Source organism: Microtus pennsylvanicus, chromosome 2, assembly GCF_037038515.1.
Source record: "Microtus pennsylvanicus isolate mMicPen1 chromosome 2, mMicPen1.hap1, whole genome shotgun sequence".
Classification (NCBI taxonomy): Eukaryota; Metazoa; Chordata; class Mammalia; order Rodentia; family Cricetidae; genus Microtus; species Microtus pennsylvanicus.
In genome coordinates, this window is record NC_134580.1 from 31,529,509 (window position 1) to 31,557,385 (window position 27,877).

Here is a 27,877-nt window from a genome sequence, read left to right on the forward strand (position 1 = left end):
CCTCCTTCACCCAGGACTCCCTGAAGACTCAGCTCACTGGGCGGGGCTAGAGGTAGGCCAAAGGCTGACCAGGCGAGTCTGGGAAAATGGGAGTGGGGAACACTCAGGGGCGTGAGAATTTGTACTGGCACTGGCTGCTACACAGCCGGGCCAGACCTGGACCGTTAATTCCCTTCTTGCGTACAACCTGGTGGGCCTTTAAATAGGAAAATGGGGCAGGATGAGGAGAGTGTTTGGATGTGACTGGGAGCCAGGACACACAGATGGACATACACATGTGTTCAGGTGTGTATCCAGACCAGCATGCAAAGACTCCATTCCTGTATGCACACATGCGTGTGTCTAGGAGTGTGAACACACAGAAGTGTACATACGGGCATCCCAGAAACCCATAAAGCGGTTTGAGCCGGGGGGGGGGGGGGGGGGGCTCAGAACTTGGGTGGAGTGGGCAGGGTGTACTGCAGTTAGGAAAACAGCAAAGAGGCTCATCACCCGGTCAGGTTACGCAAACTGAGCGTCAGATCTCTCCAGGAGCAGCAGGGCTGGGAGGAAGTGTCCTATAATGCCTTGGGCTTCCCTAGCCAGTGGGTGAGGGGTTTCAACTTTCTCAGCTGGAGCTTAAGTTTGTCCTTCACTTCCTTTTGTAGAACTTAGCTTCCCTGCTGGCCTCAGGAATCTGGGTATTCCCATCCCAGGCCTGCTCCAGGAAGCCTCCTTCCTCTACCAACTGTAAGGTGGTCTCTTAGAGACCCAGAGATTTCTGGACTGCGGGTGTCTGAGGCGTCCTGACACATCGAGGGTGTCCCAGGATGGCGTTTGACATTTCTGCATACATTTCTGGCGTGGACAGAGAGCCTGGGCGGCGGCTGGAGGCGGCGCGAGGGCAGAAGGCGGCCCCAGAGCCCCTGGCGGCAGAGAAAGGTGGCCAGCGGCCAGCCCCGCCCTGTCCTCACCTGTGTGTGCTCAGGGCCCTCACGGAGGAATAAAAGGTCGCAGTCTGCCTGAGGTCAGCCATTTCTCGCTGCTCCTCGCCCGCCCGGTCCAGCCAGCCACGTCCAGCCGCTATGTCCATCCACTTTAGCTCTCGCTCCACCGCCTTCCCCGGCCGAGGTGCCCAGATGCGCCTGAGCTCGGGCCGTGCCGGTGGCTTTGGTAGCAGCAGCCTTTATGGCTTGGGCACCTCTAGGCCGCGCATGGCCGTGCGCTCTGCTTATGGAAGCCCGGTGGGCTCTGGCATCAGAGAGATCACTATCAATCAGAACTTGCTGGCGCCGCTGAGGCTGGACATCGACCCCACAATCCAGCAGGTGCGCCAGGAGGAACGTGAACAGATCAAGACCCTCAACAACAAATTTGCCTCCTTCATCGACAAGGTGAGACCGATGTGACACACCCCAGTCAGGCCCTAGCGGTTCTTACTGGCCACGCCTGCATCAGTCCTGCCCAAGGAGGCCTACCCGGTTTCTTTCCTTCAGTGTCTTGGGTGGGATCTTTGTAGAACTCTCCTAACACCCTCCTTCAGTGTCCAAGCTCCTCTCTCCTCCAGCAGCTGCCCTGTGTAATTCACTTTCCTCAAGGATTCTAAGATCTGTCTATCTTCCTTTGTTTTCGGGTTTGAGATCTCTGGGGCTTTGGAGCCAGTGTGGTGCAGGGGCGAGGCTGGGAGCTCTGGAGGCCAAGGCCAGCAGTTAGTTCTTTTCTGCCTGGGTCCCTTTCCCTGAGAGGAGGTTATGGGGAGTCAGGAATGAGGTGGACTGTCCTTTTCCAATGAGAGAAGGATGTATCTGAGAATAAACGCTGGGGAGAGGGAGGTTCCTGCCCTACCCACCTGCCTGTTCCTCTACCTTCCTTTGCTGTAGGAGGTGACCTCTGCCTTTAGAGATGGCCCAGTGGGGGGATAGGGACTGGGCTGAGGGACCGTCAGCAGGAATCATTTTGAAGACAATGCTCCCTGGCTGTCCATTCCTACCACCCATGGCCTTCTAGGGACAAGAGAGGCAACTTGGGTCTCAGAGAAGGGGCCCCAGGAGACCTGAGGCCTTCAGTCCTGCCTGGCCCTCTGGCTAGGGCCCACTCCCCTGCCTCAGTGTCTTCCTTCCAACACTCCTGCCTGTACTATTTTGTCCTAGAAATCCTTAGAAGTCCCCTCTCCTCCGGCTGCCCTAGATCTGGGCTCCTGCCTTGATGCTGGGCCGGACTGTCCTAATCCAAGTCCTGGTTTTCGAGGCTGCTAGTTTTGAGGCAGCTCCTCTTGCCTTCCTCCTGTCTTCAGGCTGAGGGTTCCTTTTGGTCCTGGGATGGGAGTCAATGCTTCTTTTCCTTGGTTTGATCCTAGCATGCTGGAAAGAGTAGTTCCAGCCTGAAAGGAGGGGCAGTCCAGTCGACTGCCTAATATGCTCACCTGTGGTTTCAGAGAAGAAAGAGGCTACTAAAGGGGAGAGAGAGAGAGAGAGAGAGAGAGAGAGAGAGAGAGAGAGAGAGAATACCATTGAAGCCAAATTGGCTAGAAATGCTTATACACCACCAAACCAAGCTCGCCTTCTCCACATCTCACACTGAAGTAGGGTTCTCGAGAGGAGAAATGAGCACTGGGAACCAACTGTGGGTGTGTGGGCTTTGCTGGGTGGCTCCAGTGTTCGGCCCCTCAGGCGCCACCTCTTCCACACCCCTCCAGGTGCGCTTCCTGGAACAGCAGAACAAGATGCTGGAGACCAAGTGGGCCTTGCTGCAGGAGCAGAAGTCAGCCAAGGGCAGCCAGCTTCCCCGAATCTTTGAGGCCCAGATTGCAGGACTGAGGCAGCAGCTGGAGACTCTGCAGCTGGATGGAGGCCGCCTGGAGGCGGAACTGCGAAGCACGCAGGACGTGGTGGAAGATTTCAAGAATAAGTAATGTCCCTGGGCGCCACTCGGAGGACCCCAGGCCTGGAACAGTGTGCCTTCCACTCATAGGCACTCTGCAAGCATCCCTGGTTCAGGGGTCAGAGTTCATAGCTGCCCACCACCAGAACTGCCTGAGCCATGTCCCTGCCCCACCTCTTCCTTTGCCTCCCAGGGAATGTTGTTGGGGCATGCTGTTCATTGTTTCCCCTTGCTTAGTCGAGAGAAATAGCACAGTCTACCCTGACAGTCCTGGTTCCTTCTGGGTGCCTGACTAAGCCCCAAGGCCTCAGGTGCGTAGGCAGAAGGTATCCCATGACAGAGGGCTTCAGAACTTGAAACCTTCACAGATTATTCTAGAGTAGAACAGCGTGCTTGCTTATTTATTTATTTATTTATTTATTAGCAAATGAAGAATTGGAACCAGACAGTCTAAGGGACTTAGTCAAGATTGCATAGCAGGTCACAGGAAACTTGGTCTTGAATTTGGGTCCCTAACTCCCAGATGTGAGAAGGAAAGAAACAGATGGGAATGATGGCTTTGATTGACAGGGCAGGGCTCAGGACAGAACCAGGGAAGAGGCTGCCAGAGATAGGAAGCCTGGAGTTTGTGGACAAGCCTTTGAATGCCCTTGCGGCTCAATTTTCCCCTCCCTGGTCAGAAAGCAAAGTCTAAGGCTTGAGCTGGGCCCTACCCTGCCCCCTGCCCCTGGGCACTGGGGGCAACCAATGTGCTCTGTGGTTGGGTGACTAAGCCAGGCATACCAGCTCCGACCAGAGGAGAACAAACAGGACCTCCGGGGAGTGTCTCCCACCAGCTGCTTCCCTTGGGCTTGTGTCAACAGACTAATCTCACCGTGGGTAGAACCAGACAGGTGCAGGGCAAAGGGGCTCTGAGTAGCCAGCCACCCCTGCTGCCTGGGATTTAGCCGCACTAGATCACCTCAGAGCATCTGGCTTCTGTGGAGCAGGCTGAGCTCCAGGCAGAGGGTGAATGGGAAGCTGGCAGCAGGCACAGGGAAGGGCATGGTGCTCTGAGAGCATCAGCCAGTGCATTTGGTGGCAGCAGACCAGCACCAAGGTGGGGCATCAGGGAGCCTTGCAGATCAGTAGCTTCTGTGGGACTGATGTGCCACTCTGGATGCACGAATGTCCTGAGTCTGGGCTCCTGCTGGCAAAGGTCCTCCCCGAAACAGGTGCCAGCTCCTTGAGAGGAAGAGGGATTTGGGGGAAGAGATGTGGGCTACCACCCAGCGTGGGCGCTTCATATGTACTCTGTCTGTTTTCCCCGTTTGAACTTTCTCTGCGCACTTCAGGGGTGGGCCTTGCTAGTGGTCAAGGCAGGTGCGGTGGAGTCAGCTGCCCGGGCTCAGGCCAGGGCTTTGTCCCTTTGCAGTGCGATGACCCGGCCAGGTGACCTGCCTCCGTGCTTTCAGCTCTGACAATTACAGTACTATAGTGTAGGGCTGTTGGGAGGGGGAGTGAGTTATCCCACAGGAAGTGCATGCCACTAAACATGCACTTTAGGCCCCATTAAACAGCCCCCAAGCCTGGCTCTGCTTGCTTTCCCCACCGGTAGATACAGTCTTTGGCTTCTAATTCCCATACATTTCCTGAGCCCCTTCCCTCCATGCTGAGATGCGAAGACTTGGGACTATCTGCATGGAAGTAAGAGAAATTAGGTTTTGTAACTGTGCCACCTGCTGTCTCAGGTGTGCCACTGAGTGTTGTGTGTGACTGGTCCGAGGCAAAGCTGGACCATCCCCATGCCCCTCTCTGGTTGCAGGTATGAAGAGGAAATCAACCGGCGCACAGCTGCTGAGAACGAGTTTGTGTTGCTGAAGAAGGTGAGGGGCAGAGGCGCTGGGGCTGTCTCATACCCAGGGTGGTACCAGGGCCCTTAGGGCCCTTATACCCCAGGGCTAGGTCTGTGGTCAAGGTTTGCCTTTGACTAAACAGAAGGGAATGTTGAGTTTGGCGAAGTCTCAGTCACATAGGGCAGGACAACCTGTGTCCACATGCCCTATGTTCATGTATGCTTGTATGTGCACCCCCCCCCCCACCGTGTGTGTGCACATGTATGCATGCGCGCACCTGTGCAATGTACATCTCTAATGGGCAAATAGAGTTGTTTCCAGACCTTTAGGGTTAGAACTAAGACAAAAGATAGAAGTTTGAGAGGTAGGCCGTAGGATCATCTAATGAAGTGTCTTTTGGGGGTCAGAACTTTTACCCCAGACCTCAGGGCTCCTGGGTGGCCTCAGATGTTTGCAGAATGAACAATGATCTGTCTTGAGTCAGGATGAGCTCCCTGTTCCTGAAGGTGTGTAGGTGGTCTTTGGTAAGCCTGGAAGTGTCTCAGAGGGTTTGTGCTAACTGTCTTTAGAATCCCAAGTCCAAACCCTCTCACCAAGCAGCTCTGTATGCAGACCTTGCTGCAGGTGAACTTCCTGGCCACAGAGCGGGCCCTTGAAGACCCACTAGGTCAGCCCAGAGAGTGTAGGTGGAAGAGTGCGGTGGCTTTCTCCACCGTCAGCTCGACTGGGCTTTGATCAGCTAGGAGATGGATATGGCAGTACAGACCTTTAATTCTAGCTTGGCTGAGGTAGAGGATTGTAAGGCTGAGGCCAGTGCGGACTACATAGTGCATCCCAGGCTAGCCCGGGCCACGTAGTAAGAACCTGATTTTTAATTATTATTACTGTTAATCACTTGCAACATTGGTGAGGTGCACTTCTGGGTGTATCTGAGAGGGTATCTCCAGAGAGGGGTAACTGAGGGAGGAAGCTGGGGCCCTGGGCAGAATAAAAGGGACGGACAGAGAGAGACATAGACAGGGAGGTATGTAGATGGATGAATGAATGAATGGTTAGATAGATAGGTAGGTAGATCGATGATAGACAGACAGACAGACAGACATACAGACAGAAAGAGTGAGCCAGAGCCAAAAGAGCATCAGAATTCCCTCCCTCTGCTTCTTTCTGGTCAGCCGTCAGTCATGATGTGAGCTGCCGTGTCTTCCAGGCTTTCTCTGCTCTGACAAACTGAGGCTTCTGAAACCCAGAGCCTAGACAAATCTTTCCTCCCTTACATTGTTTGGGCTGACATTTTGGTCACAGTGATGTAAAAGCACTGACAGAAGCCCATCTCCCAGCTGGGCTGTGACCTGCGCTCCCTGGCCTCGGAGTTGCCCAGTGTTCCCAGTGAAGGTGGCTGGCTGAAGTTGCTCATCGTTAGGAGGGTAGAGGGATCTGAATGACTGACGCTCTGCTCTTACACGGATGGAGAAGAGGAGGTGTTCAGTGTGACTCTTCCCACAGCCAGGATGTCTGAGCCAGGGTTGTATCCATACCATGAAGCCTTTGGGACCTGGTCACATGTTTGGTGTGGGGCCCAGGGTCTCTGGGTCAAAGGTGTTGGGGAGGTAATGCTGGTTGTGGAGAGGCTGGAAATGTGACCGATCCAGCAACCTGCAGGGCCAGCGAGCAAGTTTCCGGGGAGGCAGCAGTATTGTCCTGAAATATCGGGCAGGATTGACGGACTTGGTCTCATCTCTCCTGGCTGTTGAGGACGCGGTGTCACTATCCTGTCTTGAGGACGTGGTATCTCTCTCTCTCTCTCTCTCTCTCTCTCTCTCTCTCTCTCTCTCTCTCTCTCTCGCTGTCACTCTCTCTATCCTGTCTGTCCACCCCAGGATGTGGATGCCGCCTACATGAACAAGGTGGAGTTGGAGGGCAAGGTGGATGGTCTGAATGATGAGATCAGCTTTCTCAAGACCCTTAATGAGACGGTGAGTTCCAGGGTTGGTGGCGTGCCATCTTCTAGCCTTAGAAAGGAGCCCCACTGACCATCATCTGGCAGGGGTTGGGCCAAGGCTAATACCCTGACGGGACCTCACAGGAGGAGCTGCTGTGTGCACCGTATTTTCTCTTTCTCTCTTCTAATCCTACCAGATTCTGTGTTTGAGATGCCAGAAGCCAGGGTGGGCAGAACTAATCAGCCTGTTCTGAGGCCTCACTGGCTTCTCCCCACTCCAGCTTCTTCTTTCTCTTTTCCTTGGGTGGGTTCCAGTGTGGTGTGCAATAGGGCGGGTCATGTCCCAGACATGCAGCCCAGTGTCCTCTCTGGTCCCTGCAGGAGTTAGAAGAGCTGCAGTCCCAGATCTCAGACACATCCGTGGTGCTGTCCATGGACAACAGCCGCTCCCTGGACTTGGATGGCATCATTGCCGATGTCAAGGCCCAATATGAGGCGATGGCCAAAAATAGCCGGGCTGAGGCTGAAGCCTGGTACCAGACCAAGGTGTGTGGCCCTTTGGGGACATCTTTCCTCCTCCTGCTAGACTCTGGGTGGCAGCCCCCTCTCTCCTCATCATGTTTCCAGTCTTTGGGGCCTGGCAGGCACCAGTGACTGAGAACATGGTGTGCTCGAGTTCAGGATAAGAAGGAGCCAAGGCTAGTTCCCTGCCTTAGGCCTGAACCCAGGCTGACGGGGCAAGAAGAGCAATGAGACATACATTGAGAATGGCTCAGTGTCAGTGCTGATCAGGTGGGACACATGTGCACGGGGCTAGGCAGCGTCTTAAGTCTTCTGTCACCCCAGGTGTCTAATCCACAGAACAGCCCTGTTTTGTGGGCACTGCTGTGATTGCCATTCTAAACATGAGGCCCAGAGAGGTTAAGTCAGTTTTCCAGCTCACACAGCTGGTAGGAGAAGAGTGGGTACTAGCTCTTGAAGTGCAGTGTTCCAGGAACAGGAGGCTTAATTGTTACTATAGAGTCAAAACAGCTGAGGGCAATCTGCTAAAGACATGGGGGAGACATGGGCTAAACCAGTGTCACTGAAGGAAGTCAGAAGCCAGGTTTGAGGGGTGCAAAGGGTGTGGAGCCCAGCAGTGTGCATAGATAGAGAAGTATAGGCCTGGACTCATGCTCTCAGATCCTGGTTAGGAGGGGACAGAGACTGCCCTGTAGTTTGACCTTTTGGGATTGTGAACGTGGGTTGCCTGGGTGGTAGTGGTGGCTGAGGGGTGACCATCTTTCCTGGGAATGTAGCCGCGAGAGGCTGTCCGTGGGTGGAGAGAAGGCCCTGGTGGTTGGCAGTGATGGCCCACCCTGCCATCATTGTGTTCGCGACCTTTCAGTTTGAGACCCTCCAGGCGCAGGCCGGGAGGCACGGAGATGACCTCCGCAACACCCGGAATGAGATTGCGGAGATGAACCGCACCATCCAGAGGCTGCAGACAGAGATTGACGCCGTGAAGAACCAGGTGGGGACCTGCCCTTCTGCTGCCTTTTCCCTGCTTTTTGGGTGAGAGGCAGCTAGCCAGGTCAAGGTCAGGGTGAATCTGGGAGGCCTGGGCCCAGGTGGGTGTAGCTCACATCTCAGGCCTACCTGATGGAAAACTTTTGGCCAGGGCCTGGGCTGGGTTGACAGTAAGAGTCATGGCTGGGCATGGAGCCAGTGGAAGGAAGCTCAGGACACTGAGCACTCTGCTTGCCCCTAACTCTGGGCTCACAGTGCATCCGTCAGAAATCCTTACATGTCTCACCCCGTCTTCAGTCAGGACCACACCCTTTTCTCCTTTTAGTCAGGCCATGCTAGCCTGCTTCCTAAATCTTCCTTCACCTAGCGTTCATGCTCCAAGGGTCTCAGTCCACCAGTCTGTGATTCTCCCAGCTCTGTCCAGGGATTTTGCTTTATCGTTTCTGGGACTTAGGACCAGAGTCCCCTTGTGGGGACTGGCATCTTCAAACCCCCAGCCACCCACTAGCAGCTACCTGAAGGGCTTTGAAGCACCTTCTACTGTCTGCAGTGTTCGAGGTTATTAAATTATTGGCTGTCTTCACCCCACTGGAATTGCATATTCCTTAAGAGTGGAAGCCACTGGTCCTGTCTTCTGGAGCCTGTCATGCCATAGGGACAGAAGTCTCAAAGGAGAGTCTGAGAGCACATGTACTTTATTGGAAGCTGGAATGGGGGTGTCAATGAGGGAAGGGTCCCCTGAGGGACTGAGGTGCTAATGTGGTCATGACAGTGCAGCCTGAGCAGGCGTCTGCAGCGCGGGTGGGCAGAGGATGCATGCCGCGGTCTCAGCAAACATTTCACTGAGCTGCGGTCGGAAGGTAGAGTGGTTTACCCAGGAAGAGCCTTCTCTGAGCCCTGTAGGTGGGTTATACACAGGGCAGCTGCTGCCTTCTGGCTTGGATGTAGAACTGTGAGTCACCCAGGGAAGTAGACCGACTTCTTGGTCAGAACACGAGGCTCAAGATAATGAATGGTCCTTCCTCAGACCGTAGCCTTTACCACATCCACCAGCTTTCTCAGACGGCAATCACCACCGAGGGCTTCAAAGGACTGGGGTGGTCTCTAGAGACAGGGGCTGCCCTGCCTGTCTCAGGGGACATTAGTGTGAGAGGACTCCACTGACCGGTGTCCATGCAGGAGAGAGGTGGTGACTTCAGCTGAAGGAAGAAGCCCCTAGGTTGGAGAGGGATCCTCGGAACGGGCAGAGACACCCTGGGCTGGAGTGTGGGGGATGGGAGAGGGAGGCAGCTTTTGTTAGTGGTTGTGTTAGCCAGCGATCTACTCTTTGTGTAAAACACTGCAGAGAACCAATTTAGAGGAGAAAAGAGTTGCTTCGGCTCACGGTTTCCGTGCCTGGTTTAAGCGTCGTCACTTTGAGTAGGGGGCTATGTGGATCATGGTGTGTGTGTGGGTGGATGGTTGTACAGAATTCCTCATCTTACCTCAGCCAGAATGCAGAGAGGAAGGACAAGGGTTCCTCACCCCTTCATGGACATGTCCCCAAGTGCCCTCAGTTCCTTCCACTAGCCCCATCCCCTAATGGTTCTACCTCCTCCTGATAAACACCATCGGCTGGGGACCAAAGCTTCACACATGGGCCCTTGATGTCCATTCATGACCTAAACTGTGATAGTGGGGGAAGTGCCCAAAGGCGGGGAAGCCCTAACGCCCATAGTAAGTGGTAGCTGCCCCCAGCAGACACCAGCCTGTGGGAACTATGCCTCAATCCCCTTACCCTTACCACATTCCGGTGGGATAGATACTGATACTGGCAGAGCCAGCATCAGATCCTAAACATTGGCTCCTCATATCCTTGGGTCTAACCTTCAGGATTCCCTGGCATTTGGGGGAGCAGGAAGGGCCGGTGAAGCCATCTCAAGCAAGACGGCCAGGAGCATCATGGTTTGGTAGGAAGGTCGTGGCCAGCTGTTCCCTTTGCTCATAGTCTCTCGACCACCCACAGCGTGCCAAGCTGGAGGCCAGCATTGCTGAGGCTGAGGAGCGCGGGGAGCTAGCACTCAAAGATGCTCATGCCAAGCAGGAGGAACTGGAGGCCGCTCTGCAGCAGGCCAAGCAGGACATGGCGCGGCAGCTGCGTGAGTACCAGGAGCTCATGAACGTCAAGCTGGCCCTGGACATCGAGATCGCCACCTACCGCAAGCTGCTGGAGGGCGAGGAGAGCCGGTGAGAGATGCAGGCTGAGCATGAGGTCCTGGGGGATCAGTAAGGTCTGGCTTTGTTATTAATACACCCACAGCCATCTATTAGGTGCCCGCCCTCTGCAGGATATAGGGTGGGAGGGACAGGGTGCCCAAAGCCCCTGATTGCTGCTTAGCCCCGTAGAAAACTTTCTTCTGGATGGAAAAGCCATGTGGTAAGTCCCTTCTTAAGTAGGGCCATTAGCAGTGTTGGAATTTAAAAAGTGGCGGGTGAGAGAAAGATACCAAGCAACAGAGTTCATGTGGAGGGGTTTCTATAAAGGGAATGTAAAAAGAGGGAAGGGGAGGTGGGGACAGGCCTCTAGGGACAGAAACAGCAGAAGAGAAGAGAGAAACAGAGAGTGGAGGGGGGGGGTGGACAGGGTTCTTTTAAAAGAGAGCATAGTGAATGGGCACAGGAGGGGCTCTGGTGACTGCAGCTGAGGACAAATCCTGTCTGAACCCCAAGGTCAGGCCAATACAGATGCCTTAATACTAACAAGCAGAGCTTTTAAAAAATGATTTATTTCTTGGTATGGTGCATGTGTCTGGTGTATAAGTACATGTGTGCGCAGGTTCCCACATCCAAGCTGATGCTTGGAGGTCAGAGGAGGATGCCAGTGTCCTGCTCCATGTTGCCTTGTTTTGAGACTGGGTCTTCTATGGAACCTAGAGCTAGGCCGGTGGCTAGATAGCTCGTGATCATCCTGTCTCCCACCTGCTCCCCCATAGCACTAGGGTCACAGGCACCTGTGAGGCCACACCTGGCTTTTTATGTGGGTCCTGGGGATTCAAATGCAGGTCTCAGCAGCTCCTGGCAGGGCTCTCCTACTGATCCTCAGCAAATTTTCAGTGAGGCAGGTCAGGAGCGTTGCCTACAGGGTCTGCAGAAGGACAAGCTGTGGTTCAGTCACCTGAGGGACAGAGGAGTGTGCAGCTGAGGGCTGCTGATTGCTGCCCATGAACAAGCTAGGCCGCTTTTCATGGCTACCCGGGTGCTAGGAGCATTTTCTCTGTCCCCAGAGCTGTGTGCATAGTCACCTGCAGTGATGTGGAAGGCTGGCAGGGGCTGGGCTGACTTCCTGCAGGATAGAGCACCTCAGTCTGAAGTTGCTTTTGTTCTTAGAGGCTGCAGGGACTGATTCCTTCCGGAGCCATGAAAAATTTTGTCCTGGAGAAGGTTAGGGTTTGGAGAGGTGAGAAGCAACCATGCTGGGAAAGCATGGGAGTAGCCTCGTTAGAATCCAGCATAGAGGCAGACAATATTTAAGCCATGTTTCTGCCCTCAGAGGGGAAGTGCTTTCACCGTGGAGATAAACACCTGCAAAGGGAAAGATCAGAAACCAGGATCTTTAGCTTTATTTATTTATTTGCTCATTTATTTATTAATTATATTTGCTTGCTTGCACTTATTAAAAAACAAACTAGTTTAGAAAAAAATTTATATTGTGTGTATGTGTGTGTATACACATGCCACAGTGTGTATATGTGTGTACCCACATGCTACAGTGTGTGTGTGTGTGTGTGTGTACTTGCTACAGTGTGTGTGGAGGTCACAGTTTTGGGGAGTAGGTTCTCTCTTTCCACTGTGTGATGGGACACAGGTTGTCAGGCTTGGTGGAAAGCTCTCATACCTGCAGAGCCATCATCCTGGTTCCAGGAACTTACAATATTTAAATGCTAAGTTCTCTGGAGAACTTTTTCTCTTCTAAGCTGTGTGCGTAGGTAAGATGAATGGAGCAGACCAGAAGGTAGGGGTGTGTGGGGGCAGGGCAGGAGTGGGGGAATGTTGAGGCAGAAAGCCTGGGTGGTAGGAAGATGGGGGGGCATGGTTGAGAATGTAGGCCAGAGGTAAAAGAGGGTCTGTGTACCCTATTTAGTGTTCTTTATTACACTGTTTATACGAACATTTATTTAACCACCTGACTTCTTTGTGAGAAGAAGAACTGAACATCAGAGGCCTCTGGAAGACAGGCTGTCACACAGGCTGTCACACAGGCTGTCACATGCTGTCCCAGGCTGTCACACAGGCTGTCACCCAGGCTGTCACACAGGCTGTCACACAGGCTGTCACACAGGCTGTCACACAGGCTGTCACCCAGGCAGTCACACAGGCTGTCCCAGGCTGTCACCCAGGCTGTCACCCAGGCTGTCACCCAGGCTGTCACCCAGGCTGTCACACAGGCTATCACACAGGCTGTCCCAGGCTGTCACACAGGCTGTCCCAGGCTGTCACACAGGCTGTCACACAGGCTGTCACACAGGCTATCACACAGGCTGTCCCAGGCTGTCACACAGGCTGTCACACAGGCTGTCCCAGGCTGTCCCAGGCTGTCACACAGGTTGTCACACAGGCTGTCACACAGGCTGTCACCCAGGCTGTCACACAGGCTGTCACACAGGCTGTCCCAGGCTGTCACACAGGATGTCACCCAGGCTGTCACCCAGGCTGTCCCAGGCTGTCACCCAGGCTGTCACCCAGGCTGTCCCAGGCTGTCACACAGGCTATCACACAGGCTGTCACCCAGGCTGTCACACAGGCTGTCCCAGGCTGTCACCCAGGCTGTCCCAGGCTGTCACACAGGCTGTCCCAGGCTGTCACACAGGCTGTCACACAGGCTGTCACCCAGGCTGTCCCAGGCTGTCACACAGGCTATCACACAGGCTGTCCCAGGCTGTCACACAGGCTATCACACAGGCTGTCCCAGGCTGTCACACAGGCTGTCACCCAGGCTGTCACCCAGGCTGTCACACAGGCTGTCACACAGGCTGTCCCAGGCTGTCACACAGGCTGTCACACAGGCTGTCACACAGGCTGTCACACAGGCTGTCCCAGGCTGTCACCCAGGCTGTCACCCAGGCTGTCACACAGGCTGTCCCAGGCTGTCACACAGGATGTCCCAGGCTGTCATCCAGGCTGTCACACAGGCTGTCCCAGGCTGTCACACAGGCTGTCCCAGGCTGTCACACAGGATGTCACCCAGGCTGTCACACAGGCTGTCACACAGGCTGTCACCCAGGCTGTCACCCAGGCTGTCACCCAGGCTGTCACCCAGGCTGTCACACAGGTTGTCCCAGGCTGTCACCCAGGCTGTACCCCAGGCTGTCACCCAGGCTGTCACACAGGCTATCACACAGGCTGTCCCAGGCTGTCACACAGGCTGTCACACAGACTGTCACACAGGCTATCACACAGGCTGTCCCAGGCTGTCACACAGGCTGTCACACAGGCTGTCACACAGGCTATCACACAGGCTGTCCCAGGCTGTCACACAGGCTGTCACACAGGCTGTCCCAGGCTGTCACACAGGCTGTCACGCAGGCTGTCCCAGGCTGTCACACAGGCTGTCACAGAGGCTGTCACACAGGCTGTCACCCAGGCTGTCCCAGGCTGTCACACAGGCTGTCACACAGGCTGTCCCAGGCTGTCACACAGGTTGTCACACAGGCTGTCACACAGGCTGTCACCCAGGCTGTCACACAGGCTGTCACACAGGCTGTCAAACAGGCTGTCCCAGGCTGTCACACAGGATGTCACACAGGCTGTCAAACAGGCTGTCACCCAGGCTGTCCCAGGCTGTCCCAGGCTGTCCCAGGCTGTCACACAGGTTGTCACACAGGCTGTCCCAGGCTGTCACCCAGGCTGTCCCAGGCTGTCACACAGGCTGTCACACAGGCTGTCCCAGGCTGTCCCAGGCTGTCACACAGACTGTCACACATGCTGTCACACAGGCTGTCACACAGGCTGTCCCAGGCTGTCACACAGGCTGTCCCACAGGCTGTCCCAGGCTGTCACACAGGCTGTCCCAGGCTGTCACACAGGCTGTCCCAGGCTGTCACACAGGCTGTCCCACAGGCTGTCCCAGGCTGTCCCAGGCTGTCACACAGGCTGTCCCAGGCTGTCACACAGACTGTCACACAGGCTGTCACCCAGGCTGTCCCAGGCTGTCACACAGGCTGTCCCAGGCTGTCACACAGACTGTCACACAGGCTGTCACACAGGCTGTCACACAGGCTATCACACAGGCTGTCCCAGGCTGTCACACAGACTGTCACACAGGCTGTCCCAGGCTGTCACACAGGCTGTCCCAGGCTGTCACACAGGCTGTCACACAGACTGTCACACAGGCTGTCACACAGACTGTCACACAGGCTGTCCCACAGGCTGTCCCAGGCTGTCCCAGGCTGTCACACAGACTGTCACACAGGCTGTCACACAGGCTGTCACACAGGCTGTCCCAGGCTGTCACACAGGCTGTCCCAGGCTGTCACACAGGCTGTCACACAGGCTGTCACACAGGCTGTCACACAGGCTGTCCCAGGCTGTCACACAGGCTATCACACAGACTGTCACACAGGCTGTCACACAGGCTGTCCCAGGCTGTCACACAGGCTGTCCCAGGCTGTCCCAGGCTGTCACACAGGCTGTCCCAGGCTGTCACACAGACTGTCACACAGACTGTCACACAGGCTGCCCCAGGCTGTCACACAGGCTGTCACACAGGCTGTCCCAAGCTGTCACCCAGGCTGTCACCCAGGCTGTCACACAGGCTGTCACACAGGCTGTCACACAGGCTGTCACACAGGCTGTCACACAGGCTGTCCCAGGCTGTCACACAGGCTGTCCCAGGTTGTCACACAGGCTGTCACACAGGCTGTCACACAGGCTGTCACACAGGCTGTCACACAGGCTATCACACAGGCTGTCACACAGGCTGTCACACAGGCTGTTCCAGGCTGTCACCCAGGCTGTCACACATGCTGTCCCAGGCTGTCACCCAGGCTGTCACCCAGGCTGTCACCCAGGCTGTCACCCAGGCTGTCCCAGGCTGTCCCAGGCTGTCCCAGGCTGTCACCCAGGCTGTCACCCAGGCTGTCCCAGGCTGTCACCCAGGCTGTCACCCAGGCTGTCACCCAGGCTGTCACCCAGACTGTCCCAGGCTGTCACACAGGCTGTCCCAGGCTGTCCCAGGCTGTCACACAGGCTGTCACCCAGGCTGTCACACAGGCTGTCCCAGGCTGTCACCCAGGCTGTCACCCAGGCTGTCACACAGGCTGTCACCCAGGCTGTCACACAGGCTGTCCCAGGCTGTCCCAGGCTGTCCCAGGCTGTCACCCAGGCTGTCACCCAGGCTGTCCCAGGCTGTCACCCAGGCTGTCACCCAGGCTGTCACCAAGGCTGTCCCAGGCTGTCACACAGGCTGTCCCAGGCTGTCCCAGGCTGTCACACAGGCTGTCACCCAGGCTGTCACACAGGCTGTCCCAGGCTGTCACCCAGGCTGTCACCCAGGCTGTCCCAGGCTGTCACACAGGCTGTCCCAGGCTGTCACCCAGGCTGTCACACAGGCTGTCACCCAGGCTGTCCCAGGCTGTCACACAGGCTGTCCCAGGCTGTCACACAGGCTGTCACACAGGCTGTCACACAGGCTGTCCCAGGCTGTCACACAGGCTGTCACACAGGCTGTCCCACAGGCTGTCACCCAGGCTGTCACACAGGCTGTCCCAGGCTGTCACACAGGCTGTCACACAGGCTGTCACACAGGCTGTCACCCAGGCTGTCCCAGGCTGTCACCCAGGCTGTCACACAGGCTGTCCCAGGCTGTCACACAGGCTGTCCCAGGCTGTCCCAGGCTGTCACACAGGCTGTCACACAGGCTGTCACACAGGCTGTCACACAGGCTGTCCCAGGCTGTCACACAGGCTGTCCCAGGCTGTCACACAGGCTGTCACACAGGCAGCTGCGTCTGAGAGGCCTCTCTGAACCTTCCTATCTACACCGGGGCCCTGATTCTTCCTGTTTTAAATCCCTTAATCCCTTTAACTTATCCTGGACATTTCAGGGACTGTGGCTCTGAAACTTTCATAATTGTTTTGAGTTTGTATTCTTTGAGATACAATGTTACAAATATAGTCACAAAGTCAATATTACTTGGAATGGAAGAGCAAATCAGTCACTGTAACTTGGACATCAGGCCTGTTCCCAGCGTGCCCTTTAGACAGTGCCCTGGAATTGCTGCTTGGTGGCACCCAGCCCTTGGCGGCTCCAACTTCTAGCAGTCTCTACCATTGGTATAGCATCCTGGAAGCATCCCGAAAACCTGACCCTTTCTCACCTTCACTGTGAGGCTGCTGAGGCCAGTGGATCCCTCTCCCCCTCCCCATCAAAGTAAGGTATCTGCCCCCCCCCCGCCAAGCAACTGAACCCCAAGGCCAAGATCTTGGTGACAGTGGGACTATGAGTCACCAAACAAACACACCCAGCTGTCTCAGATTTTGAATTTCCACTGCAAGACCTGTTTGAGGCCCACGGGGCGGCTGAAAGCCACCCCGCCTTCCCCTACCCTCTTGGTCCTGGCTGGAGCCAAAGTCAGTCAACAATTCATTAATTATTTCAGCATCTATTAAGTAATTGCTAGTTCCAGGCCTGCGCTATGGGCTGGACACAGGAGTCCGTAAGCCGCAGCCCATTTTGAGAACTTCTGGTGAGGAAGGGCAGGCCTGCTCACAACTAATGAGCGTGTAATCGTTTCCCGAGCCCTGGTGTTTGGGGCTCATAGGGACAGTGCATGCTGCAATATTCACAAACAAACCTGTCACCTTGGTTCTGGAGGTAGGCCCCGTCTAGAGATGGGATACGAACGCCCTGGAACTTTGATGCAGGCCGTGTAGTTGATTGGGAACGGGGACTAAGTGGGCCTCTTCACTCCTACTCCTCAGTGATTGTGAAACAAGGCTAAAGATGAACTGGGAACAAGAAGGGAGGGATGGAGATTCTGCTTGGCCTCTGGAGGCTGGTGCCTGGCAGTGCTAGCTCTGCCCTGAGGTGAGAGCCACCCTTACAGACCTGTCCTCTTCTCACAGGTTGTCTGGAAGTGGAATTGGCCCTGTGAACATCTGTAAGTTCTTGGCTACTCCCCCACCCCCCTCAGTGCCAGCTGTGAAGACTTAGATTGGCTCAAGAGCCCCGGCTTGTGGAGTTAGGAGCTTCCCCTTCCACACACAGTTCCGGCAGGTTCCATGGAACTCATATCCACCCAGCTCAGGGGCCCAGAGCAAGAATGCAAAGGCGAGAGTAGAGGGAAGCCGGGCGAGGAACGGCTTTGAGACCCTGGGGAGGGCCCCACCGCTGTAAGAAGTTTCTTTTAGGCTGTGGGGCCTTGTTAGAGAAGGGAGGCAGGGCAAGGAGGGGGCCGGCTGTGGCAGGAAGGTGGGCTGGGAGAAGGGTGGGCTCCCTGGGCAGGGGTGTGTGCACTAATCAGACCCTCTCCTCTTACAGCTGTAGTGAATTCCACTGGGGGCAGTGGCAGCAGGCTCGTCTTCGACGGAACCATGGGGAGCAATGCTCTGAGCTTCTCAAGCAGTGGGGGGCTCGGGGGCCTCAAGGCCCATTCCATCAGGACCACATCTACCTCACGCAGGAGTCCCCACAACTGAGTACATATAACCAAGCTTGTGGGCTTGGAGAGTCTCCACAGCCCTTTGCCCACTTACAGGACCCCTCCTGCTTCACATCCCTTTCCCACACACAGGACCCCTCCTGTTCCACATCCCTTTGCCCACTTACAGGACCCCTCCTGCTTCACGTCCCTCTTCCACACACAGGACCCCTCCTGTTCCATGTCCCTGTCCCACACACAGGACCCCTCCTGTTCCATGTCCCTGTCCCACACACAGGACCCCTCCTGTTCCATGTCCCTGTCCCACACACAGGCCCACTCCTGCTCCACGTCCCTGTCATAAGACAGAATACGGTCTGAAACTGCTCTTGGTTTTAGTAAAGTTCTCCTCTGAGCGACCTTCCCTTGCGGCCAGGACTGATGTGCACAGGGAGCAGAGGGTATGGCATGCTCAGGACTGGGGTTCAGACTGATAGGGGTGTGGCTCCAAGGTGCTTAACCCCTACCCAGGGTGCCACCTAGGCCCCTGTCCAGGCTGGCATTGGTTCCAGTGCCTCTCCTGAGGGCATCCAAGAAGGCCTCAGGGAAAAGGTGGCAGCAGGCAGATGTTGAAGAATGCCATCCTTGTCAATTCCTGGGGCCTAGGACTATATTCTGATACTTTTGAAGGGTTCCTCTGCAACTGAGATTCCCCAGGGGTGACTCCTGGGGGTGACAGAGGAAGGTCTGGTACAGCAGGGGTCTCAGAGCCTAGGCTGTGGATAGAGAGCCTGAGCCTGGATCCCTGATGAAGGAATGGCTGTGTCTAGATACCTAGGGAGGGAGGAGGGGACCTCTGTCGGGGGCCTCCAAATGTCTGGGTCTCTGCTGTAGAGCTTCAGGTGTTTCTGCATTGAGAGTTTTGGTCCCAGGCATGAGGGGGCACTGGGGCTGGTTTGAGGTCTCCAAGTGTGGGGTCCACAGGGTAGGGTGGGAGCAGCCTAAGGTGGTTGTAATAAAGGTCTACGAGCAAGCCTCAAAGGACAGCAGGGAGTGGGTGAGCACAGGGGACAGGATGGAGACCATCATCAAGGGTGTGTTGACTTCTGAGGAGTCTGTGATTTGACCTCATGGGCATGGGGTTTTGAACTGGGGTATGGTGTGAGCAGGACATGTAGTGGACCACTGGTGTCTTAGAGCCATGAGTGGTGCAGTCCTCATCCAGGGTAGAGTCTGTCTCTCAGTGCCTTGTGATTCCTTGTATATGGGTTTGGGGCCTACCAACTCATCCCCTGTGTCTTGAGCACCATGCTGTGCAGAGTGGGTAAGAATCCAGAGACAACCCTCCTCCCTGGCTTAGGACTGGTTGGCTGGTGCAGGCAAACCAGCAGGGAGTGGAGACACTGGCACAAAACACCACACACCCTTGCATCGCAGCAGCCTTTATTGAAACACAGATGGGGCACTCCAGAAGGCAAGGCACCCACAGACAGAACCAGAAATTGGCCTCAGAGTCCCCATCCCATCAGCCCTCACGAGGGCAGTTCCCTTCTGCACAGGCAGGGGAGGCCTGGAGCAAATATGGAGTCTTTGAAATGTGTAAAGGCGTCAGGAATAGCAAGAACAAAGCTCCCTAGCCAGGGGCTGTAGGTAGCAGGAATCCCCAGAGAGCAGACTGTTTTCTGGGAGGCAACCCAAAGAATATGGATAGAGCATATTGCCCCAAGGAAGGCAGTCAGTCAGGGAGGTGACCAAACACAACCAATGATAGGCAGGTGCTTGCTGCCTCTGGGGCCATGTACCTGGGGCCAGAAATGGGAGCTTCTTGGGCAGGGTTCCCTCTGGTACTTTAGTTTTTGCAGGAAAGCCTGGGTGGTTAGGACTGTGCCTTGACCTATGAAGGCCAAGCTTTATTGTTTAGCCACGCTGGGTGACAGGTAGTATCACAGAGGGCTTGGTGAATGATACAAATCAATTATAAGTGTTTGAAGACAGGTTGGAATTAGGCGGAGGGTTGGGAATATCTTCTAAAGTGAAGCCCGAGGAAAACCAAGAAATAGCTCCCTAAAAGGAGAAGGTGGAGGAGAGTGGCCCTGACTCTTTCCTCCCATAGGAACATCTAGATTATTCTGGAAGCAAGCACACATTTTTTTTTATACACACATCACTCCACTCTGGGGCAGACAGACATCGCATTTGCAGGTCCTGGCGCTAAGCAAAGCGCACTGAGCGACTGCTCCCACAGCTGAAGCTGGAGGATCTTGGCTGGCAAGGAGTGCAGGAGTCAGGTGCCATCACTGAGATGCTGCCCCCAGTGGCAGAGGGGCCAGAGCCAATCTGGCGCCCTGGGGTTGTGCCATATGTGAGGCCCCCACTTGTGACTCCACCACGGGAGCTGCTGACACCTGTGGGAAGAGGAACAGGGAAGGATAAGGGGCTTGCTGGTGTCACCCACCCACCACAGGTGCCTGAGGGCTTCACATGCGGGGCTTGTATTCTCCTCAAGGGATCAGTGGCTAACATGACATGTCCTATTCTTTCAACCTCATGGCACATCTGGACCCATTTCCCTGGACTGCAGTGTCTAGTGGCCACCAGTTAATGGGTGCTCAACTGTTTTTTAACCTAACCCTCCCTCCTTCCCTGGCCCTACAACCCTTACTTCCCCACCTTCAACCCCCCTTCCTGACCAGTAGTTGTTAGGGAGGAGCCTGGGGAAGAGGAAAGACTGAATGTCGGAAATGTTGGAGGTTGGGTGGGGTAGGCCCATGCTGGCTGCAGCTTTGCCCAACCCAGAGCCATTTTTCTAGGGGTCCTTTCCAGCAGATACTTACAGACATTCACGGAGCCCACACCCTCGCATAGCCTGAGGAGAAAGGAAAGCACCATTAGTTCTAAGCAGTGACCTGGGTCCTTGAGACAGTCGCTTGGGGACAAACAAGGCCAGCTTTTGTCTAGGTTGGAGCTATCTCCTGAGAGGCAGGAAGGGCTCCCCAAATCTTCTTGAAATGTTCATTTTCTGTCTTTAAAGTGTCCCCATCCATGGAGACCAGCCCTCCCGGTTTAGAGCAGTAGTGAATGGAACCGTGACCGCCACTCACCGCCTGCCATTGGTGCCTGAGCCTGCTGAATGCCAATAAGTGCTCACAGTAAGCATGAGGCAGAGCTACGGGTATACAGGGCACAGCATCCTTATTGTACATGAGCCTAACTCCAGGGAAACTCGGAATGGACTTCAGAAGCCCAGGACCTAGTGTTGGGTCCCAGCTCTGCAGCTTAGTAACTTTGTGGCCATGGGAAAGGAGCTGAAGATTGAGCTATCCCTTCTCTGTTTTTGGATAGGAAAAATGGTACTTACCTGACAGGATGGAAGATTATAAATGGGTTCTTGACATAGAGCATAGGATATGTGACAGCTAACCATTATTACTGAAGCCTGGCCTGGAGTTGTGTGGTCAGAGCTATATGTCACACTTGTCCCCAAGACCATTAGCCAGGAGGCCCAGGGTCTCTGCCCCTTCCATGCAAGGACTAACAGGCCCTAGCCAGCTTGTTTTTTCAGGACAGTTTGGTCCTCAGATGAACCCCCACATGGTTCTTCTCAGCTCACCTGTGTTCCTCGCCCTCCAGCAGGCGCCTGTAGGTGGCGATCTCAATGTCCAGGCCCAGCTTGGAGTTCATCACCTCCTGGTACTCCTTGAGCAGGCAGGCCATGTCCTGCTTGGCCTTCTGTAGGGCAGCCTCCAGCTCAGCCAGCTTGCAGCGGGCATCAGTGAGGGCGGCCTCTCCCTGCTGCTCAGACTGAGTCACTGCGGCCTCCAGCTTTGTGTTCTGGGATGCAGGGAGGGTTGTTAAAGTTCCTTGTTCTATGCTCAAGGGCCAAGTCCCAGTATTCACTGCTAAAAGTTCCTATTCTCAGTGCCATGTCTTCAATTCTGGACACCAGCCTACTGGTGCAGGTTCTGGCTTCTTTTGAAAAAGTTAAGAGGCCTCACCATGCTTGCCCTGCACACCCTCGTTAGCTGTTCCTATTGGGTCTGGTCAGTTCTGGTCTTTGTGTTTTTCAATTGGCTACCTCTTGTGCCTGGGACTAGCCTGTTGCTCATCATCCCAGCCTCCGTTTGCCTGAGTGTGTGACTCCTGACCTAGAACGGTGGGCTGGATGTTAAATTGCTTACCCCAAACCCGTGACTTGTGGGTGCCGGGATTGGTTTCTGAATCCATTTCCCAGTACCTTACAAACCACTGGCATTCTCTCAGCCTCATTCTGGCCTGGGGACCAGGAAAGTCCCTGCATCTCCACATGGGGCATCGTCCCCATTCGATAGGAAACTGCTGACATTAGAGTGGCTTCTAAACCCACCCATTGGGAAGCTGCCTCCTGCTAGCTGACTCCACTCTCTCCTCATGCTGGGCATGCGGTGGGGGTTGGGCTTTTTACCTGGCACTTGGCGTTCTCAATCTCGGCCGTCAGCCTCTGGATGATGCGGTTCAGCTCGTTGATCTCCTCTCTGGTGCGGCGCAGGGTCTCCCCGTGCCGGATCACTGTGGCCTTCATCTCCTCACACTGAGAAGAATTGGACATGTCATGAAGTTCAGGGTAGGATGTCCACCCACTGAGCATACTTGCCAGTGAGGGTAAGGCTGTTGAGTGCTTAGCCCGTAGAGCCAGGCAGCAAGCCTCACCCTTCTATGGGCTCTTTTCTGTTCTTTAGGGGGCAGAATTCTTAGACAAAGGACATCTCATATTCTTTCTATCACCATGTCTAACGGACAAGTGTCCAGGTCACTCACCTTGGTGCGGTACCAGGACTCGGCCTCTGCCCGGCTGCGGGTGGCAATGTCATCGTACTGAGCCTTGATCTCAGCCACGATGCAGTCCATGTTCAGGTCCCGGCTGTTGTCCATCTTGACGATGACAGAGGTGTCTGAGATGTGGGCGTGGAGGATTCGGATCTCCTGTGGGTGGAGGGGGAGGAAAGCTCTTTTTAGTTCACGGACCCCCTACTCTTGGCTTCCTACCTTCTCCCAGTCTTTCTCCTCCCCTGTGTCTCCAGTAGTCCTAGTCTGGTGGCCACTGCCATGTCCCAGTGTCCCCCCGGGACCATCCCTCAGTGCTCTTCACATCATACCACAGGCCCAGGAGGAGGAGAGGGAGTTGATGTCTATAACCTAGGCTTGGTGCTGTTGCCCAAGCCCGTGGTTTACCAGCTGTGATTGCTGTGGTTACACTAATCAGGGAATCTAGCTTGCATGGGTGTGCAACGAGATGCAAGCTACAATTCTTCACGTTGAGATCTGTCTCAGATCTCAACAGTATTCTGTCCCCTGACTCCGCTGGGAGGCTTAGAGACCAAAGTGGTCGCAAGTCCATCCCAAAGTGTTGCAGGCTCCTCCTGCCCGACTGCCCTGTGTCCCCTCACCTCCTCATACAGTCGCCGCAGGAAGTCGATCTCCTGTGTCAGAGCTTCTGCATTGGCCTCCAGGTCCGACTTACGGAGGTAGGCACAGTCCACATCCTAAAGGGAAGATGAAGCAGGAGTCCATGGGGAGCACACCAGAGTGCCTCTCTCCTCTCCAGTTATTAGACTGAGTGCCTCTTGGGAGGCCCTCCGCTGGTGGTCATCCCAGGGCGCGGTGCCATGGAGTGAGCAATACTTTCTATGTCATTGGTGAGGAGTGGGAAGGGAAGGGGACCCAAGGATCCCAGGCACAGCCTGCTTGTTGCCACTGGAATGGGTCCTCTATACCTACAGCTGGCTTTGCCACCAAAACCTGGGGTCTAGTGTGGAAGTGAGGAATGGGTCATTTCTGCAGCTATGTTCTGGATCTTAGAGAAGAACCAGGCCTAGGACAGAACTGAGGACCCTCTGCATCTGGGCCTTAGGTTCTCACAGAAGTCCCCTCATCCGGGTGGTTAGGAGGTGAGTCCACAAGGCAGAGTCATGTTTAGGAAGCAAGAAACACTAGGCATCTTTCATCACCATGTGTTTCCCACTGTGGCTGTCCAAGGCACCCTGGCAACTGGGGCTCTCTCCTTCACCACCACATATCAAGTGCCCGCTCCATTGACAGCCCAGCCCCAAGGGACATTAGAATCCTAGACTAATGAGCATGAGATAACAGTGCCCCGAGTGAGGCTGGCATGGGGCGCTGAGGTCCAGGGCCATGCAGGGGTTAGTCTTTGTGACTCTGGGAAGCACTGGCCTCCAGGGCCCAGCAAAGCTGCCACGCGTCAGCTCGGGCTGAAGGATGACTGAGTCACTCACCTTCTTCAGGGCCACAAATTCATTCTCAGCAGTCGCCCTGAGTGCAACTTCTTCTTCATACCTGGGGACAGAGGCACAAGGCACAGATTTGAGGAGGCAGAAAAAGAAAATAAAGGCCCAGAAGGACATACCCCAGGACCTCACACTTTGGAGGGGACCATGACAGTTCCCTGTGCTCCTACATCCTCCTGGCTGATGTGGGTCAAGAGGGGCCTTACGTCTGGCCTGCAGCTCTCCGAGAATAAGAAGCCCGCCTGGCTCTGGAGCCACCCTTTCTCTGCCTGGTCCCCATCCAGGGCCTGCTCCAGCACCACCTAGACACAGCGGGTGCTCAACAAGCCTTTGCGAATTAAGAAAAGAAATAAGCAAAAGTGAGTATTTTAGAATCTACAATCTTCATTTAAAAAAAGTTTTTTGAGATTTCGTTTATTTTTCTTCTACGTGTATGGATGTTTGCCTGCATGCGTGTCTGTGTGCTCATGTGCATAAAATGCCAGTGGAGGCCAGAAGAAGGTGCTGGCCTCTTGGGGTTAGAGTTACAGATGGTTGTGAGCTGCCATTTGAGTGCTAGGAGTTGAACCCTATCCCCTGAAAGAGCCAGTGCTCTTTACTCCCGAGCTGTCTTAGTCCTAGCCCCCTTTGCCATCTCTAAACTCCCAGGCTAAGAGAAAGTTTCTCGCTCTTTAGACCAGTGGTTCTCAGTCTGTGGGTCACGACTCCCTGAAGGTCGCATATCAGATGCTTTATATTATAATTCATAGCAGGTAGCAAAATTACAGTTATGAAGTAGCAATGAAAGTAACGTTATGGTTGGGGGTCAGAGCAGCCTGAGGGCCGCAGCCATAGAAAGGTGAGAGCCGCTGCTCTGGCAGCAGGAGCCGCCGTTGTCTTCTCTCTTGAGGGAGGATCCGTTTAGAGTCCAATCTAAAGCCACTTTGTCTCTGTGCACCCCCATCCCCACTGCCCTCACCTCTTCTTGTAGCCCTCCATGGCCTCCTGGGCGTGGTTGAGCTCAGCAGCCAGTCTCCCGCTGTCAGCCTCCACACACTCAGCCTCCCTCCTCAGGGTCTCGATGTAGCCCTCGAACAGCGGCTCCACGTTGCTCTCACAGCACTTGCGGTTCTGGTAGAACTGCCACTTGGTCTCCAGCAGCTTGTTCTGCTGCTCCAGGAAGCGCACCTGCCATGGGAGAGGGAGAAAGTCTGTGGAAGGGAGCCAACCTGCCTTTGTCTCCTGATAAAACTCACTGAAGAGGTGTACAATGAATGGGCAAATGAATGTCTGCTCAGGTGGGCCCAGATGGGGAAACTGAGGCAGGGAGCTGTGCTGGGCAACTGAGAGACTGCAGGTAAGGCAGAGGCAATCAGGAAAGCTCCCTGGAGGAAAGAACACAGAACAGTGGAGGGGGAGGGAAGGGAGCCTTTCACTACGCTCTTCCTCAGGACGGGTTGTAGCTTAGGTGATGTTCTTGGTAACCAGGGAGCTTAGTGAACAACTGAGAATGGATGAGGTGGGTAGGGTGTCCTGAACACAGGGAGGGGGTATCAGAGAGGTAGGGGTGAGTGTCCTGGTCACGGGGAGGGGGTATCAGAGAGGCAGGGGTGGGTGTCCTGGGCGCGGGGAGAGGGTATCAGAGAGGCAGGGGTGAGTGTTCTGGGGCTCTTGCCACAGAAGAGGCCTGAAGTCCCAAGTGAACCTGAACTCACAGGTCTCTGGAGACCATGTGGATGATGCAGACCGGAAAAGATTTTAGAAAAAGATGTCACTGTTTACTGTCAGTCATGAAGACAGAAGTGCCCATGTGGCCAAGGCCCACTGTGCTGGCGGAGAAGAACAACAGCAAGGGATGTTAGCCCTGGGCATCTAGGTTTCTAGACCTGAGCTGGAACGGAGTTGCCTGTTGGCTGCAGGACTGGTCCACCTCTTACGGCCAGGCCTGACCTCTGTGCACCTTCTACCAAAGAGTACAGTTGAGGAGCCCTGGGCTGGAGCTTCCAGAAACGGTGTCTAGGGTCCTCCATACTGTGTCTTAGCCGATAGGATCCTGTGACTGTCTTAGCTCTACTTTCCATTTCAAGGTCATGGCCAGCTCACACACTGCCCCGGTGGGGGCTCTGAGGTGGAGCAAGGAGGACACTGCTCCTTGTCACCCAGTGAGCCAGAGGAGGAAGTAGGTGTTGGGCAAAGGCCACAGATTCTTGGGCCCAGGATCCATACTGCTCGACTGTTACCACTTTTCCAGGGGGTAGCCTGACTGGACGGACCTGCGGCTGTGAGCCTTGGGCCCTCTAATTCGGGGGCCTGTGGAACAGGACAATGGAGGATTGGGTCTAATCTGACTCTCTGTGGTTGGACAATGTTGTCACTGCCGTTTTCTCGTTTGGGTATAGAGGCATCAGTCTTCAATTGCCCTCTGTTCTAAGGCTGGCTACAGCTTGAACAGGCGTGATTTATCTCCTCAGCTAAAGTTAACTAAGAGCTTCCATTCTGCCTGAGCTTCTAAAACCATTTAATTGGTCCTTAGGCTCCAGAAAGGGCCTGGCCCAGGACACCCACCTTGTCGATGAAGGCCGCGAACTTGCTGTTGAGGCACTTGATTTGTTCCTTCTCTTCATGCTTCACGCACTGAGCATTGGGGTCGATCTCCAGGTTGAGAGGTGTGAGCAGGCTCTCATTGACAGAGACGCTGGTGATGCAGGGGGGTGTGGGCCCGCAGACGCCTCCAGAGCGGTATCCGAAACTGCGTCCACAGGAGCCAGAGCGGAAGGTCCCGCAGACGCTGCGACTGCCAAAGCCCCCTGAGAGTCCACGGTAGCAGGAGATACCCCTGTAGGGAGCTGCGGAGATGCAGCAGCGGCCAGGCCTGGGGCCACAGGCCGAGGCGCAGCTGAAGGCTCCGAGGCGGGAGGAGAAGCAGGACATGATGAGCAGGTGATACAGGGCCAATCTGGACCCCAAGGCCAGTGCTGAGCCTTATATCGTGCAGAAGGCAGCGCACCCTCCGCCCCAGCGTTTACGAGCTTGCAGGTTGGAATCAAAGCAGCCGGGGCTGCCTGGCCGCCCCCATAAAACAGCGTTCTTCTCCCGCCCGCCTGGGCTTTATGGTGCCACGAAGCGCCTGGTCAGCTCCAGGACCTGGCACTCTAGGCATCGGGCGGGATTCTCCTGCCCTGCTGCTGGGACTCAGTGTGTCACCTTGTCCATCCCAGGTTGGCCCACACCCCAATTGGTCTCACCATGAAGGCTAGGAAATCCGGGCTTTGGGTGTCTAGTGACCTTTGAGTTCAGTGTGTGTGTGTGTGGGGGGGGTCATGTGCACACGTGTGATGAGGGACAAGGCCTTTGAAGTTATGGGCAAGTTCATGTCACGACTTTGGGCAGGTGAATAATCTTCCTGAGCCTCAGATGTCCTGTGGGGAGTAGGGATAAAGGGATAATAATTATAATATCCACCTGAGCGCTGCTGGGAGGAACTAATGGGATAATGGACCCGAAAGCCTCCAGGGTGAGACTTGGCACTTACTAAGAGTTTCTGAGAGGTTTGTTGTTTATCTATTTGTTCCACTATTATTAATTTGTTATTTCTCCTGTGTCCCCTTGGGTAGACACTTTCTCTTCTGCCTCTCACAGCTCAGCTCCTGCCTCCTCTTGCCCTTCATACCCTTCTCCGTGCAGCATGGAGAGGGAAGCCAGTAATACTGACGGGTTCGCCAACGACCCGCCTAGCTCACTGTAGAGGGGTTTTCATTGTTTTCAGAGACAGGGTTTCATGTAGTCCCGACTGGCCCCAAATCACTGTGTAGACACCGCTAGCCTTGAACTAAACTCTTCTCCCGCCTCCTCAGGCTTT

The 27,877-nt window shown here is 55.0% G+C and overlaps 2 protein-coding genes across 3 annotated transcripts; one reads left to right on the forward strand and one right to left on the reverse strand.

Annotated features, from left to right (window-relative positions):
* The first annotated feature begins 987 nt into the window (after positions 1-987).
* Krt7 (keratin 7) lies at positions 988-18,024 on the forward strand. Of its 2 annotated transcripts, none has more exons than XM_075960720.1 (9): positions 988-1,373; positions 2,675-2,886; positions 4,664-4,724; positions 6,572-6,667; positions 7,015-7,179; positions 8,021-8,146; positions 10,226-10,368; positions 17,244-17,278; positions 17,659-18,024. In XM_075960720.1, the coding sequence occupies exons 1-9, from the start codon at positions 1,065-1,067 to the stop codon at positions 17,814-17,816; spliced, it is 1,305 nt and encodes a 434-aa protein (XP_075816835.1). In that variant the 5' UTR covers positions 988-1,064; the 3' UTR covers positions 17,817-18,024. The 2 variants fall into 2 exon arrangements, with proteins under 2 accessions (XP_075816835.1, XP_075816834.1); XM_075960719.1 differs by having other exon boundaries at positions 991-1,373; positions 10,148-10,368.
* A 1,945-nt stretch (positions 18,025-19,969) lies between these two features.
* Positions 19,970-26,949, reverse strand: LOC142844765 (keratin, type II cuticular 87). The gene is made up of 9 exons (XM_075963568.1): positions 26,584-26,949; positions 24,998-25,206; positions 24,028-24,088; positions 23,182-23,277; positions 22,553-22,717; positions 22,200-22,325; positions 21,369-21,589; positions 20,593-20,624; positions 19,970-20,163 (listed from the first exon to the last, which is right to left on the reverse strand). The coding sequence occupies exons 1-9, from the start codon at positions 26,947-26,949 to the stop codon at positions 19,970-19,972; spliced, it is 1,470 nt and encodes a 489-aa protein (XP_075819683.1).
* Between the last annotated feature and the right edge of the window lie 928 nt (positions 26,950-27,877).